The sequence below is a fragment of the Amblyomma maculatum genome, chromosome 6, assembly GCF_055883805.1.
Source record: "Amblyomma maculatum isolate TAMU_Amacu chromosome 6, ASM5588380v1, whole genome shotgun sequence".
Classification (NCBI taxonomy): Eukaryota; Metazoa; Arthropoda; class Arachnida; order Ixodida; family Ixodidae; genus Amblyomma; species Amblyomma maculatum.
In genome coordinates this window covers 67505523-67522546 of record NC_139349.1, presented here as the reverse complement: position 1 = coordinate 67522546, position 17024 = coordinate 67505523, and the positions used below count along the sequence as shown (strand labels likewise).

The window sequence follows — 17024 nt, the reverse complement described above, 5'->3', positions numbered from 1 at the left end:
GCTAAGGCGTTGTGTTACGGCTGCTGAAAAGTATATGTTAAAGTCAAATAGCAGACAATCCCACATGAGCTGTTCCGACTCTTCCGACACAGCTCAAGCTACGGCTGCTGTGAAGGTGCAAAGGATGTGCATTTGTCAAAGCCAATGTTTCCTTTAACGAGTGACCTTTTTTTTTTTTTTTTTCAGCACGCGAGCCAGTTATTTCGATATGTGTTCATTTTTCGCAAGCAATGTCAAAATACAGCGATCCCTATTTTGGTTTCCAGCCTTGATAACGTACGACTCTAGCCGATTGCGCTCGCACTCTATCCTTCTTCCGTTGGATCGATTTTGATGGTACTATATAAGTTGAATATGAGAATGCTGCGGTGAAGACCGCCTACGTGATCAGTCAACTCACGCATATCGGCTGGAAAGTTTCTGTCTTCACAGCCAAGAAACATGAAACCGGACTGAAATTTTATAAGCCCACATCATAATCCTTCCGTGCCTGAATACACTTGTCAGCGCTGCTTTAAGAAAGATTTTTTTTGGAAAATCATTGCCTATGCGCAATCCGCCAGTAAACCGCAGCAACCATGATAGCAACGTAACTAGCAAAAGTTTTATTCCCTACATAGAAGAAAACTGAAAGCTCCATATTTATTGTCGCGGAAGCCGGACCATGGGCGAAGGCGATGAGCCCACGGAGAAGAAAGAGGATGATGGCTGTTGCTCCAGCCGGCCGCCTGATTTGTCCTGATAAGCTCGTGCTAAGCACCTTCGTCTTTGCGCGTATAGATGCGGTGGCGCAGCGAACTGAAGCTGCTAACACAGCCGACATTAGACGAGCTCGAAGCCAGTTATAAAGTTTGTGCAATGTCACGCAACCAGTCCGACATAATGCGCTGTCGCGCAGAAACAATCTAATTTTTCAGGTCGTTTTAACTCGACCCTTCGTCCGATGCTCTGGAACAACTGCGTGTAATAATGAGCTACAATGGCTCAATGCTCTGTCCTGTGAGCAAGGGATTTATCAAGATTACCTCCTGGGAGTCTCAAAATTTTACCATAACCGCTGCAGCTGCTGCTGCTCAAGGACGCCGCGTCATCCCATCTTTTGTGCATGCTTTCTTTGCATGGGACTTCAGAACGTTCAGTAACACACCATCGCGTTCCCACGCACAAGATGTTGACGAGGAAGCTAGTGCTAGGCGCGTCGGGTTACGGTCATGTGATCGCGGACGCTCCATATTTACAATGGTCGCTCGAAGGACGCATAAATGGGGCAACGTCACTGTAACATCGAGCACCGTGAAGCTTTGCCAGTCTCTCGTAGACACCTTTCTTCGTCGGAACAATGTGACACGTTAGGAACACGCTTCTGCAACATGATGGTGTTGTCCCCAACCGAAATACGGTCGTACAAACTTCCGCTGGTCATGGCCTCTATTCTGTAAATACACCCTCGATCATACAAGCGGGCAGCATCCTCACTATCTCGAACAGTACACGCTGTAGCCCGTACACATTTCCGTCTCCGCTACACCTCGACGACCTGGTTAAACTGACAAAAAATAATGTCGTATAAATAGCTTCCCTCGCCTTTCCTGGCAGTCTACACGTAGAGCTGGCAGGCAGGGTAAATAGCAGTGTGCACAGGGTTTCGCCGGTTGCCACCAGCGCCAGTTAATCTGGAGGCCGTATACACTGCCTATAGGATTCGCTCATTTGCTCGAACACGTGAAGCCTCGCTCTCCCAATATGAAAGCGCATAAGCGCATCATTCATTTCTAGACGGCCGCGCGCTTCACGGTTCACTTGCTTTCCCTGCTGGCAACCCAGCTCTCGAATCCGCTGCATTGAAGGGCACGCTTACATCACGAAGGCAGCTGCCGCAGCGCCGGAAGAGGCGGGGAAGAGTGTGTCGGTGGTGGGGGAGGAAGAAGAGACCCACGGAGGCCGCCGAGGCGTCGTTCTTTCCTTTCCAAGTGTGCCCCGCCACGTGCGGAAACAAAACAACTTTCTCTCGCCTCAGACGCCGAGAGCACGTGGTAGCCCTTCAGCGGTAATACGTCCCGTGAAGCAAGGGGAATAAAAACGCGCCGCGCGAACGTGACCGGCATCAGACGAGCCGCTCGAAGCAAGCACGTAGCAAGCAAGCCAGCAGGAGGACCTCATCCGCCATGGTGTCCACAACTCCCCTCGTCGTCCTCTGCTTTCTCCTGGTTCTAGGTAAGTTGCGTATGTATCTGTCTCCGTGCTGTCAGAATGAACAGCCAACCTGTAGTGGCATCGAGCAGAGGCTCAAGCCCTATCATAATTCCCTTTCTTATTTTTTAACTTGCGTACTTCCATCCCTGTTGCGCTAGTGCCCCCTAGCATCAGGGCGCCCGCAGTTGCCCACGGTTACCACGGCCACGTCAGTCACAGTTAACGAGGAACGAAGACAAGTTCTCTTGACGAAATGTTGGCTTGTCTTGAGAACTGAGGCTTCCTTTCAATCCTTGTTCGGTTCTCTTTTATAGTGTATAGCCATTTTCTCCTCGTTCTACCTTCGATTCACGAGGAACATGTGGTTTCGGGGTATTCGCAGAGTAATCGGAAGCTGCACGATTGGTCCCACGTGTCTCGTGTTCCGCAGCAAAGCTGTTTGTGTTCGTACCTAAAAAGCGCAGCTGCGGTGTATAGCCTTGTCTGGTAGCTTTTAAACATATTCCAGACGTGTGCCTAGTTTTTTTCATCGGTAAGGATGAGTATATCTGTAACGCTTCATTTGCCGTGATGGCTTTAGTGTCCATGCGCTAGGCGGGCCACATTTTCGAATTCAGCAGCCGTATCTTCTCAAATACGAATTTACACGCACTCTTAGCCCTGCGCAAAGCAGCACGCCTCGTCTATGATTGTCGATTACAGCACTTAAAAATTGCTGCGTAGTTTTTGTTTGAGACTTGATCAGGTTAGCCTAGCACAGACTTCAGCAAGTGCTGCGTAACACGCCAAGGTTACTGAAGTAGCCCGTGTGGCGCGGGAGTGAACAATCCCAACAGGCCTATCCGCAAGACGACTTCATCCGCTACCACATGTCTTGCTTTTCAACTTTCTTTGTGCCATAGCCGGTCCAATGCAGGCAGATCATGGTCATCAGATATGGGGCGCACGCGCAATGCTGGGCAGGATATGGGAATCGTGATAACGATATTGTATGTCTCACTGCTGAACTTAATGCGCTTCACTACAGCTTTTCCTTTTCATGGCTTACGCAAGCAGCACGAATGCACATAAATGGATTCGAGGGATCAAGCCCATAGCCTCACTACTGCAGGCAGGCATCACACAGCATTGAATCCGAACTTTGGCTTCCAAGCTTGGCGGATGAACTGCATAGAAACTTGGAGAGCTTCAGTGGGTGTATGACAGTGCAGTGTGGATGATAACGGGTATGATAACTGCATGCGCATGAGTTGTGGGCGGAATACAGCATTGTCGAATTGTTAAGTGAAAGATATTTTGGAGGAAGCACGTCACAGTAACAGGAAAAAAAAAAGCAAAAAAGAAAACTGAAGCCAATAAAGCCTTACGAGCAGGAAACAGCTGTATTGGTCTGAATTTCAAGAAGGGCCAAAAAATATTCTAGCGGATGCACTGTTCGGTTGACTAGTGGCAGGCAGGTTAGCTCTCGCGCAGAACAAATAAAAATCTACGCGGGGGAACGCATCAAAGTCGTGCACATTTCATATTTCCGGTTTGTCGTTTACTTTTTCTTTCTCGTTTCTCGAAAAACAAATCCTCATACAATTCAGGAATGTCGTGAAATGTTAGCATGCATACCATAGAGGTAAAAAAAAAAAAAAACGTGGTGGTTACTTGCCTAGTCACTCGTGATCTATAATTTGACGGTAAAAAAAATCGCCTACACCATTGCCACGTTCGCCGGAATAGGCAGGATTGAAAGCTTTAACACCGGCAGCAGGGAGAGTGAAAAAACACTATACCAATGCCCATTAATAGTGGGCCCATTAATAGTAAACGAACAGCGCATACAAGGCGCGTAGCAAAACATTTCCGACGTGCTACAAACTAGTAGCTAGTCGTGGAAAACAACTTCGCGAGCCTTGCGTTTGGAGGCCCGTCCTTTCCAAGAAAAGAGCTCAACGCGAACCTGTGTTACGCAATCCGGAGGAGCGCGCGTTCATCTGCGGCAGCCCCGTTTGCCTTCGCAGCCAAATCGGCAGCCGCCTTCGTCCTTTCTCTGAGGGGCCCGACCGTGTGACCCGCTTTCTGCCGTCACCTCAGCTGTATTTCTCTATGGTCTTTGCGTGAACACGTGTAAAACAAGAAGTCAAATATAACTGACATGTGGCTTTCCAGCCGCCGCCCGTCGTCTAACTTTTTCCTCGTGCGTGCCTGCGTGGTTGCTTGCTCGCGCACAGCTCTGTTTACAACGGAGCGTGAGGCACCAGCTAAACATAGGTACAACCGGTACGGCGTTGCTTCACTGCAACGCCTTGCAGAATAAAATTGGGGTTTTTCCCATGCTAGCAATGGGATACTGCTACACAAGATGCCGAAACACTTCTTGAAGCACATTGCCGATGGTCAGTCTTCGAAATTGCTTTAGTGGAGATTTTTTCCTTCCTGATTAGCAATGAATACTTTAATCAATGTAAGAAGCCGCGCTGAGCGATTGAAGTCAAGAAAGAAGGATTGTAGTAAGGTCCCAGCATCGTATGATGCTGCGCCGCCCACTTCGATAGCCGCGGTTTTAAGGTGCCGAAATGTAGTTAATCTCGGAGAACGGCAAGCCCCCAGCATGTGGTGGCTGTGCTCTTCGGCGTTTACGCAAGGGCGCTGCGAACAAAAAAAGAAAAATGCTCCTTAAGTGAGCCTGCTTAGCCACTGCCGGTGTTGACAACCCCAGCTTTCACCCTCCCAACCGTTGCATCAGAAGCACCAAGCGGTACATAAAATTTTAGGCGAAATCAGAGACGAAATCCGAAGTTGTAGCCCGTGTAGTAGAGCTTACGCTCTAACAATTGTCAGTCCGCCTCTTCAGCGTCGACGTTAACCATTTCAAGCCTCATAGCTTGAAAAATAACGACCATACCTCTGGTAGTCTTTCGATGGTAGAGCTTTAGTAACCCAATGTTGGCAAAATTTGTCTGGAGGCATCAGCATGAGCATATGCCCCTGGCAGATGGCAGTTCTCAAGCACAGAGACCTTTGCACTTCTTGTGTGAAGTATCGCAGCCTCGGAAGATGAGGAACACGCCTTTGTCACGTGGTAGTTGGCAGATGTCATGGACCGGGCAATGATAGGTCAGAGGTGGAATAGTGCGCTGGCACTCATTTCTCCTGCGCTCATGTAAGTCGCCAGACGTGTGACTTGGTCGGCGGATTGTACGACGTCATGTGACCGGATGGCACGGTCGAGTTGGAAGGAGTTGGCAACTCGGCAGCTTCTTTCTTACGTGTATGAATGAGATGACAGTCGAACACTGGACCTCTAACACCCCCCCCCCCCCAACACACACACACACACACACACACACACACACACACACACACACACACACACACACACACACACACACACACACACACACACACACACACACACACACACACACACACACACACACACACACACACACACACACACACACACACACACACACACACACACACACACACACACACACACACACACACACACACACACACACACACACACACACACACTTCCCGTGTGAAGCCTCGAAGCCTTGAAAAATCACGAGACGCCTCTTGGGAGGGTCGAATTTGTTGACCATATGTTTACCCCAGTGCAATCGAAAACAACTGAAAGAAATGTCGATGGCTACACGACTTCCTAAATGGCCTGTCACCTAAAAGAAAGTGTGCTACTGCATAATAAATGATTCAGAAAAGAGCATATATCCATCATTTCTTTACGTAGAATACAACAACATAATCGTAGCAGCATTGTAGAAAACTAACGCTTATGCCGAATGAATCTCATTCATCGTCTCTGAAATTTTGACCTCGTGAACAGGTTGTTCCGCGCTTAAAGGGAACACGAGAACAGGGGACAAGGGTGTAAGCAAAGGAAATTGTGGTTCGCGTCGTCAGCCACGTTCTCTGCCAGTGCAACCGTGGAGGCCGCACTGCGGTTGGAAGAGCGCGGCTACGCTCTCCCGCGTTCCCCCTAAGTGCGAAGCAAGCTGTGTGTTTATCGGTCTTCACCTCACTAATATTGGTAGGCAGATCGAGCAAAATAGTAGCAGAGAAAAACCAAAATATTTCGTTCGTTTTAATTTTAAAGTTGTATGTCGTAAAGCATGGGTGTCGTCAACAACTGATATGCCCAGCCACGCTGCGTTCTGCAACAGAAGGTCGCGTTTCTTTACATTCTTTAACTCCTTTCTTTTCTTCGGCTGCAAGTTCATGAAATTCTGTGTGCGCTAATCTACCAGCGCTGGTTTCCAACGGCTTACTATTAGCAGGGGAAAACTCGTCCAACGCTGCACACCGTGTCTTCTTAGCACAGTCGCCGGTTGCTAATTAAGCCAACACACTGAGCATGCAAGGACGTAAAAATGCTATGGTGCATCACGTCCGCATTAATGCTGTTTATCCTTTGAAATACTCTAAAATGTACAGCGCTTGTCAAAAGCGAGTGACAGTTCGTTAAGAGAAAGTAGAGACATTTCATGGTGTAGAACTGATAGTTGCTTCAGGCTCCCAGCAATGAGTTATATGCGCGACAAATCAAGACTAAACCTATCTGCTTATCATTTTTTTTATACAGTACTTTCCCGGTCGCGCCGCATATCTACCATTCGCATACAGTGTGTCGCTCGTGAGTGTCGTCGCACAGCAAGAACATCCTGATTTGCGAAAGGGAGCGATCAAGCGTGACAGATGTGACTGCACCGACATGCTGCCTGCAGAAAATGAGAGCTGTATAGTGAGTGAGCTTGCTACCTTATCGTCGCTGTACACTCGCGTCTGACGAGGCTTCTGATTTCCGATTGCGCTAACACCACTGTGGCTCGAGATTACAGCGTCGTGTTGCGTTCAGCTGAAGGGCATTTTGCTTGTGTATGGGGGATCGCAGAACTTAAAAAAAAAAAAAAAAAAGGAAGAGCGAAAGTTAATTCTGGCGACTTAAACGCGTTCCTGGAAACAAGTTTCTCACGGTAATAAACGTTATGTTGTCCTACTGCTATGCCCGTTTGAGCGTTTTAGTTCCATCATCTTTTTCCAGTAAGTGCAACTAATACAATGCCCTTCGCCGGTGTTTCATTTTCTCTTTTCGCGTGTATGCGATTGCTTCCCGTCCCTTTTTTTGTCTCATTTTAAATCGGTGTCCTTAAAAAAAAAAATGCCGTGAGGTCATTTGGCATTTAAAGAAAAGCCTTCGAATTTTTATAAACAATTTCGCACTTTGCACTTCACTTTCCTTTTATTAACGCTTGTTCAGTGAAGATGCACTAGTCACCAGATACGCCGGGTCTAGGGCACTAGTTTCCTTCTCGTATAGCTGATTTCGCATTTCTAACAGATCCATAGAGGACCAAGAGAAACTGGAAGGGCGAAGGAGACGGAGAGATGTTCTGGAAATTTAATGTTCGGATCCACCAATCCCAGTCCAGCTCGCTTAAAGGCCACTGATGGTGTCATGCCGCATTGAACTCTCAATATGTCATCGCTGACGTCATCAGTACGTCATCTTCCGGATGGGCTGCGGCAGCCAACGATCATGAATGACTGGGCAAGCTTTGCGTCAAGACTGCAATCGCTTTCAGTGACCACCACTTGCCGGCTTAACCAATTGCGTAATCATCTAAATAATCAACGGAATATTTCGACAGAATCGTCTGTCTGTTTGGGTTTCTATAATACAGGTGCGAGGAATCTGCAGCCAAAACATTTCTATTTTAAGGCTCGACGTTTGGGAGTAGGCTTGGCTCCTCCTTCGGAGTTGACTGGAGATCGTTAAGGTTTCCTCCTAACTGTACTGAAAGCTGCGAGCGAAACGACCCAAGTCACCCCTGAAGAAAAAGCTAAACCTATATTCGCAAATGCCCTGATGTAAAATAAAAAAGGTCTCGCAGATTTTTCACTGTGCTATAAAATAATCAACAGATAACCGTAACTGGCTTGGTTACTGCTCATGCTTGCGGTTACAAAAGGTGGATGTGAAAACATTGGCAGGGATAAATCAGTGCACAACACCGATCTGAAGGCATCTTTTCACCCTTCTTTATGACAAGATTCGTCACTTTATAATGTGTATTGCGGATAACAGGGCAAATGTAATAACCCTGTCTTGTCTTCGTCGTCTTTCTGTCCTCTTTATTATAGGTTCTTTTCAATGTGCCCCCACCCTCAATTACTAGCGCACTAATCGTATACTACGTAAACCACTTTACCTTATAGTGCCATGGACGCATATTCATGCAACGAGTCGGAGCTTGTTGACCCTGAGTTCTTCCCATTTTCACATTTGCAACTAGCCTGCAGCAATGCGAACGACTGCGTTTCCAATGGCTACGGCTGCCTGCCGGAGTCCCAGTGTCCTAAGGAGGCCCGAGTGAACTACGGAGGCTGCTCTACTGTATGCTGCGACTTCTGTAAGTGCATTTCTCGTTATGTGTGCCTTTCTTCGCATCGCGGGGATTCTGATCTAGTCGGTATAGGGAACAAAGTACAAATTATGTGATTCAAGTCTCCAAGCGGCAGATGGGCTACGAAAGCTGCTGTATAGTGGACAGCTCCGGAGTAACCTAGACCACGAGGCGGGGCTCTTTGAAAATGTCAAAGAACGCTTTTGAACGCTTTCTACTTTTAAGGTTCACAAACATGCTTTCTACTGCGACCGATGGTGTTGAGTATGAGAGTCGTCTGTGGGCTCTCCCGTGTACGGTGCGATGTCGGTACACGTTATAAGGAATCCCAAGCGGTTGACACTTCTGAAGACCTCACTACGACGTCCCTCATAATTTGAGTCGTTTTGGGACGTTATACATTATAATCTATATATGGTGAACACCACTTGTCGGCGTATTTTTTTCTAGGTGTTTTCCGCTCCATTCTTAAATTATAACCTGTACCATGTTTTGGTTTTGCTGCTCCTATATAGTACAGTATGCGTAGTGCAAAGGAAAATAGAATCCTCGTATTATCACCAGCGTCGGTGTTTTTCGGGCATTTTTCTTTCTTCCAAGTATAGCTGACAATGAAAATGAGGAATGTCATGCATTGCGTTCAGCATCACCGGACATGCAGAATTTCGGCCCCTGTCTCTCGCAAATGTCTATTGCAGTCGCTGTGACCATGATATCAACACGTTCTGTCGCTATGATTTATTCTGTTCTCTTCTTTTGTGCGGTATAGCAAAGCTGACTGGCTGCAAGAGCAAGGGTGGCGAGTGCAACCCACTGGACCGGTCCTGTAAGGAACTTGAAAGTGAAAGTGGCTCTTGCCCCAAGGGCCAGAAGTGCTGTGTGTGGGTCTAGCTCTGCTCTTTCACTGACCAGGCTGCGAAGACCAAAACATCATGCTGACGTCATCGCTGCTTCCTCTCCAACTGTCGCGAATAAGGCATGGACGTTAATAAAAATTGAGTCGTATACCGGTGCCTCGGTTGTTTTCCACTCGACCTGAGCAGTTCTAAATTTGAAGGTAAGATAAGGTATATTTCAAGGTCCATGCTATGGACCAAATTGTTGTTTATTTCTCGTCTTTCGCTACTCACTGGTAGTGATCATAAATAGCTGTTTAGCCCTAAAGACTACACTTCTTCAGGGAACTAGCTGTCCTATTCAGCCTTTTGTAGGGGTGTAAATAAGGCTGTTCGTTTTCTGGTAATACCCTTTTTCTTTCATTCAGACACACCGATGTCATTCCTTCGGCATCGGGTGAAACCATATTTCTGCGGACACCTCCAAGGAAACGTAGTTTTGCAATGCCCAGAGCTGGAGACATCGCAGTCACGCTAGCTATGCATTTACTTAATTTAGAGTTGTGTGTTCTTTCAAGCTTGACGAACTCGAACATCCTTTGAGGCTTGTAAATCTATAGCGCTGCCTACTGTTAATATGTAAGTAAAAAAATTGTCTTAAAATAGCAGACCGAAGTCACCGACACCGACAGCAGCCTTGGACGGAGGTTTTATCGAGCTATGACAATGACGAAAAGGAAGAAAAAGCGCTCAATTCTCCCAATTTAAAGCAGGTCTGTTTTTTTTTTTTTTTTACTATTGTTGTTGTTGTTGTTTGTGTAAAGATGCAGCCCATAAAATGATCGGTGACCGCTCATTTGGGCACGGTCTTCAGGTACACTTCGTTCATCCAAACGTTGCTGGGAGCGCTGCAATATTATAACGCGCGGCCCCAGTCGCGTGACATATTTTAATATTTCGCGTGCTTTTTTAAATGCCGAAAAACGGCCACGTCGTGGGTACGTTGGTAGAGAAAACTGGACATGTTGTTTCTGGAACTTGATGAAGCCCATTAATTAATTAATTGAGCGGAATGTGAGCACTATATGACGGAAAAATATATGCCGTTGATTTCACAAAGTTTGCACCGTTTTTTTTTTATTTTTTTTTTTTTTTTACCTTTGGTTCAATTTATGTGAAATATCCTGTATATGTCTTATTATACAGGAGCCTTCGGGGAAAACCTGAGTTTTAAAATATGCGCCTAAAATAGAAAAAAAAATATTTGCACGAACAAGCTCTTCTGTGGTGGACACATATATGCCGCAAAAATGATCTTATTGTGCAGCTCATGAACTAAAGGTCACTAACTAATTTTTTTTATTATCTCAGCTGAATGACTGATCACAACTGGGAGATCGGAGCCACATCAAGCAGGTTTTAACACGAAAAAAAAAAAAAAACTTACTTTTTATCTTGGAGCGTGTAGAAATCCGAGACTGTGCCGTGATGCAGTGGCAACGGCGCCATATTCGAACTTCTTGTTCTACGGTGGCGTGTCATGCACTTTATTTTGCTCCTTCGTTCTTAGAACTAATGATCACGCAGCTGGTATTGACTGCCCTTTCCCTTGCATCAAGCTGCGAGTCAAAAGAATGGGCACGAAGTGAAACACCGCCACTTGCAGTTCGAACTGACTCGCGCCTGCAATAATTAACGAATTAGTTGGTTTTACTTGTTTAGCTGAATAATGAGGTTTGCAGCATATTCTGGCCGCTGTGGCAGAGAGTTTGTTCCTGCAAGTATTATTTTTCTGTTTCGAACCTATCAGTGTTTTTAATTATTACTTTATCTTCACTGAAAAACCCTATACCAACGTTACTGACATCCTTCTCCAAAGCTACTGCACGTTTGAAATAGCCTCTGCCATGTTTAATGAATATTTTATCCTAGTACGAATGCAGGCCGACGTGGAAAATCCGTGAAAGGGTTCTACATAGTATGAACATATGGGAGCCTAAACAGTTAGTAATAACTTAGAAAATAGTCTGATTTTGTAAGTTTCGGGGTGCAGCCCGCCATTCCTAATCTCTCTATATAAGCAACAGTTAAGAACTATAGCATTTAATTCCGGCTGTAAAAAAGAAGTTTTATTTAAAATTTTAGAGTGGGAGCCTGATTCACGCCCAAGCTGCAAAAGTCGGACAACTTCTGAAGCTTGATCTTGAACTTACCCTTGCGTGCCTAGCGTAGCAAAAGCGTGTCTAGGAGTGTAATGTAGTGTAGTGTGGTTTACCATGTTCACCGACGAGTCGGTACATACACTATCCAAAATGACCGAAACCCACAGTGGTGCACATAACCTTCAACGCTTGGCCTGGAAAGGGCCACCTCAAAATTGGGCCCGCGTAAACCGAAAAATGACCTCAGCCAAATTTGACGAAAATTGATATTCAAGTATAATGGACCACACTCAGTTCGATGGTAAACGCCAATGCAGGCCTGGGCCACACCCTGAATTTTGCAGGGGACACCCGAAGATTGTCCTCGGTCTAACTGAAGCAAAATTAGTATCTAAGTATAAATGACTGCACATAGTCCGATGGTAGAAGGAAAGTTTGGCCCGGGCCACTCCCAAAGTGTGTCTCGGGTCACTCAAAAATTTACACCCAAATATAATAGACCCCGCCCTGTTAGTAGTGGCGCGCAAATTATCCCTGGCCACACATGAAATATAAGCCAGCTCACAAGAAAACTGACTAACACAAACACACAAAGTAGACCGTGTGTTTGTGTTAGTCACGAGTCGCTGATGTAAACTGCATTAAACCACTGGGCCTTTTTTTTAGTTGCAGAAAGTAAACCGAAAAAGCACGTACCTTCACCACATTGACGCGAAGAAAGCCTTAGTAATTATCAACCCAAAATCATTTCCGTCAATTCATCCCACGATTGCGGCACTTAATATACAAATAACTCCGAGTCTTTCTTCTCGGCTTCAACTTGCAAGGCAAAATTTTGGGTGAAATCTCACACATCCCAATAATCTTCGCGTGACACTCACAGGGACGGAGTTTCTTCTCCTATTCTATTTTGCTTAGGCATGATTTCTTGAGCACACGAACTAGATTTGATACCCAGCCTTCATTACACTAGGCACGCAGACAAAGTAACACTGTAGTGAGCATCGAGAGCCCGTGGAACCTCGGATGCGGTCAGCAGATATATCCGGCAAGCGGCCCTCTGCCCGGCACCAGAGAAGTCGGAGCGTGATCACTACTATAACATATTTCAGTTTGTATCAGCTAGTTGAGTGCAAGAAAACTTGGTTACACTCTAGTCTTGAGGAAATTTCGAACTTAACCCTAGCTGCACCCTCAAATGGCCTCCTCTTTGATCCGGAGGCCTTCGCAGATTGCCTTGCGCTTATCTAATGGTAAGTCTGATTGTTAGCCTTTCCACATGAGTAAACTTTATTGCTGCATGTGAAGGAAACGCCGTGGCAGTCACGTAACGAATTTGAATGTAATGAAAGTATGACCCCTGGCATTTATGACGTCCCCCGCCGGGTTGGGCAGTGGTTAGGGCGCTCGACTACTGTTCCCAAAGACGCGGGATCGAATTCCGGCCTCGGCGGCCGCTTTTCGATGGAGGCGAAAAGCTAGGCGCCCGTGTGCTGTATGATGTCAGTGCACGTTAAAGAACCCCAGGTGGTCGAAATTTCCGAAGTCCTCCACTACGGCGTCTCTCATAGCCTGAGTCGCTTTGGAACGTTAAACCCCACAACCAAACCAATTTATGACGTCGTATAGTAGGTTGCGAGGGAACCCCTGATGGGTTAAATTTTTGTTCAGGCGCAATTTGACATTCCGTTACAAAAATAAAGCAAGAACTACCGTACCCTATACAGTTGTGACTCCAATCGGTTTATTTTTAGGAGCCACCGACAGAAATTACTCGATAAATACGTCGACCTTTTCGAGTCATCCTGGTAGAGATACGGCGAATAGTTCGATGCGTACGGAGGAAAGTTCGCGGGTCAGGTACCCGCGTAGTTGTGGTTTTCGTTCTGGCGTGCTCCTTCGTATCATCGTTCAAGTCGTCACCCTTCGTCGCCGTGCGCGAACTGTTGTTCCTCGGCGTTCGCGCTAATTCCCTGCCGTGAGCATGCGTAGCGGGGCGCGGCGCGGTGTGGTCGAGCTGGGCACTCTCCCGGCGCACATTGTTCGCCCCGGTCATCGCCTCTGTGAAAAAAGCAGTCGTGCTGTACGTGTCTTCCAACACGGTAGTGCTTGCGCGGAACGCTCTATCGATGGATCCCGAGACCCAGATCGTAGCGACAAAGGCCAGAAGTGAGGCCAGCAGTGCCAGCAAACACGCAGCACAGGCGGCGAAACTGCACCGGAAGCGGTTCGAAGCTCCACGTTGCTGTTCGTCCTCGTCGGCGTCGTCGTCGTCCCACGAGATGTGGCGCTCTTCTCCCTCCTCGCGCCTGCGCACAGTTTCGGACACAAGATGGTTGCCATCCCAGTCGGAAACAACTGCAGAACATTTTCTGATGTTACGACCGAATTTCTGTGCGGTTTTTGACGGGAAACCAGTTGCGACAACAGAACATTCTGTAGTAACATCAGAAATTTCTGTAGTTACAACAGAAAAGTGCTACAGAACTACAGACAATACAACTATACTACAGAAAAACTACAGAACTACAGAAAAGTACTACAGAACTACAGAAAAATCTGATGGTTACAACAGAACTATAGGATATTTTGTCGTATTTTTGACACAGTTCTGTAGTTTTTTTCGACTGGGTGAAGGTGATGCATTAGACTGTAGTTGCATTAAAATAATTCTTTAAATTCCAGCTCATGGATGTTTCTGGGGCCACTTGCTCACAGTGTGCGCTGTTTACAGGCAACCGTCGCCATTTTCTGATTTATTCTTGTTTCACTTTACGACCATTTATTTCTGTTTTAAAAAGAATACTTCGTTATGGCTGGTAATTTTAATCTTACGGAAATTGGAGTACCCCAAAATCTGTGCTTGACGTTGTTGCTATCCCTCTTGTTGATATTATGATTGCGTGCGATCTTGTGCAGATTGTAACTGATTTTAATCGTGAAAATGGAAACGAACCTTCGTCAACAGGAGTGTATCAACAAGAACCATTTCCGTAAGCATTGGTATTGTCGATCAGCATGTCGTTAACTTGTCATTTCTCATAGGGAAAGGACAAGAGCGCAAGTAGCAATCCTCTAGTACTATCAATAACATTTCCAGAGTAGATCAACAAGCTGCCTTGGACACCTTATGGAATGTCTCTTATAATATATGTAGTGAGGTGAAATCCTTGTGGAACAGACCAGTGGCAACTGTTCAGTTCTGCATTAGTAATTATATATTGACCAAGCGTGCCCAAACTAACAAAAAAAAAAATCCGGGGATGACACAGGAAATCATTCATAGCCATCGCAAGCTAAAACGTGCCAAACGTAACCGTCATCTCAATAGAATACACCGCTCCTTAAGAAGGGAACTAGCCTCGAAACTACGCGAAGCCAAAGCTCAATTATTCAATCACCCGCTTCCAAAATGAGCCTGGGAATGTCCCGGTGGTACCTCATTTAAATGATGAAGAAACCAGGTCAGACATCTGCCATCTACTGCATCAAGAGCGAAACGATAGTCATTGCTGACTAATTTAACCAGTATTTTTACTGTATTTCCGCAACGGTACGTGACGAAGTTGAGATTGATCATTTCTTTCCAGATCTGTCTCCCTATTTTAAAGGTACGATGGTATTTTAGCTAAAGGAGAAGAACTTTGCACGGCCTGGTAACATATCTACTGTGTTCCTACGCCGCTATGCGGAACCTATGGCTCATATCTAACTTATGCGTTCCGGCGATTTGAGTTCTTCCCTATGATTGGCGAATATCCAAGGTCCGGTTTTTCAGAAAGATGACCGTCAGCAACTATCACCAGATTTCTTCAACGTCGACCCCGTGTAAAATGAAACATATCGAATGTATAGTCAAATTTCTTGATAAAAACAATTCTTTGTGTTGTTTTCGGCATGTATTACACAAAAGTATTCACGACATGGTATCTTCATTATATAAAAGTAAACAAATGCGCTTTTCTAGACTTCAGAAAAGCAACTGATTGCGTCTCTCATAGCAAACTAAACTTAAAGCTTCAAAACTTTGGTTTTCCCGTACAGATTGTGAAATAAATTCAAGCCTACCTTTCTAACCCAAAAACAGTTTGTCCACGTCAGTGACTGCCCGTCTTTAATTCTACCTGTTGACGCAGGGGTTCCCAAGGAAGTGACCATGGACCTACCTTATTTTTTATGTATATAACCGATATGGCTGCATCAGTTGATATCGCATCCGTCAGTATAAAACTGCTCAACGATGACTGTGTTTTATTTAAAACTATTCGTTATAATGCTGTCTAAATCTCTTTAAAAAATGACCTTAATGTTGTCCAGCAGTGGTGCAAGATTTTATCTATGGAACAATGAAAGATCGTCCATCATTCGGAAACTAAAAAAAAAAAAAAGAAGAAAACTCCGTTTAGATTTTATTACAAAATCGACGAATGTCCAACAGTTCAGGTCAATAAATACACATACCTAGGCGCCCCGATGACCGTATTTACTTAGGCTAGACAAACCACATGAAGACATTTTACGTATAACACTTTGGAAAATTAAGTTTTCTTTGCAATGAAAAGAAGAGAGCTCCATCCCATGTTAAGCTGCTTCAATACGATACCGCTTTGAGGCCAAACCTCAAAGCGAAATTTCATGCACATGCACTAAAAAGACGGCGTAACATCTCGTGAAAAAGGCAGGTTGTTGACCAGCCGGCCCTAAGGCACAATAAATGTGGGCTACTAAGAAAGATGGCTTTCGAGAATGTCACAGCCGTTGTCACGTGGTAGTGAGGGCTCGGAGGTAGGTGTACGCATAGGGATAAGGGATGGAGTCTGGTTATATTATTGCGGGCCTTATTTCACAAGGCGAAGAGTGGCAGATTTTTTAACAACTACCGCGAAAAACAATACATAATGAGCTGCGATGATACTGTTCGATTCGACAAGAAAAACTCCCTTCAGGAAAAGGAAACATCGGCCTCTCGGCTGATCCAAGGCGGCAACTTCAGTAGTGATACCACAGCGAATTTAGCACAGCGCAGCCGAATGTAAGTGAAGTAAGTTAAAAAATAAATCGCTAAGCACCGATTGCGTTATCTCGCAGTGCAACCAGTACGCATAAAAAGCCCACACCTCCCTCATCTATCTTAAAGCCCCAAAAGAAAGAAACCTTCTTGAAGCCTCAAGCGACGACGAGAAGTCTAACTGCGTGTGGCAGAGACAACTAAGTGCAGACTTTAATTTAGGGCCCATTTGTTTTACCAAACAGCCGTCTAACCATGCAAACTCTGGATTATAGCTTTTTCTTTTTTTGTACCTTTTGTAGCTTCAATCGGCCGCCGCTCATACCACGCGCTGGGCTCTGTTCCTATTAGTATAGACCCTGCCGGGGTGGTGCAGTGGTTAGGGCGCTCGCCTACTGTTCCAAAG

At 45.7% G+C, this 17024-nt stretch overlaps 1 protein-coding gene across 1 annotated transcript; it reads left to right on the top strand.

Annotated features, from left to right (window-relative positions):
- The first annotated feature begins 1958 nt into the window (after positions 1 to 1958).
- On the top strand, positions 1959 to 9619 carry LOC146185940 (carboxypeptidase inhibitor-like). Its single transcript, XM_084606863.1, has 3 exons — positions 1959 to 2214; positions 8502 to 8618; positions 9382 to 9619. The coding sequence occupies exons 1-3, from the start codon at positions 2166 to 2168 to the stop codon at positions 9501 to 9503; spliced, it is 288 nt and encodes a 95-aa protein (XP_084462989.1). The 5' UTR covers positions 1959 to 2165; the 3' UTR covers positions 9504 to 9619.
- Positions 9620 to 17024: the final 7405 nt, after the last annotated feature.

Excerpts from the sequence above, each read along its gene's own strand:
- LOC146185940 (XM_084606863.1), top strand. The coding sequence starts at position 2,166 with ATGGTGTCCACAACTCCCCTCGTCGTCCTCTGCTTTCTCCTGGTTCTA. Across the intron at positions 2,215-8,501 it reads CTGCTTTCTCCTGGTTCTAG|CCTGCAGCAATGCGAACGAC; the intron begins GTAAGTTGCGTA and ends ATTTGCAACTAG. Across the intron at positions 8,619-9,381 it reads TACTGTATGCTGCGACTTCT|CAAAGCTGACTGGCTGCAAG; the intron begins GTAAGTGCATTT and ends TGTGCGGTATAG.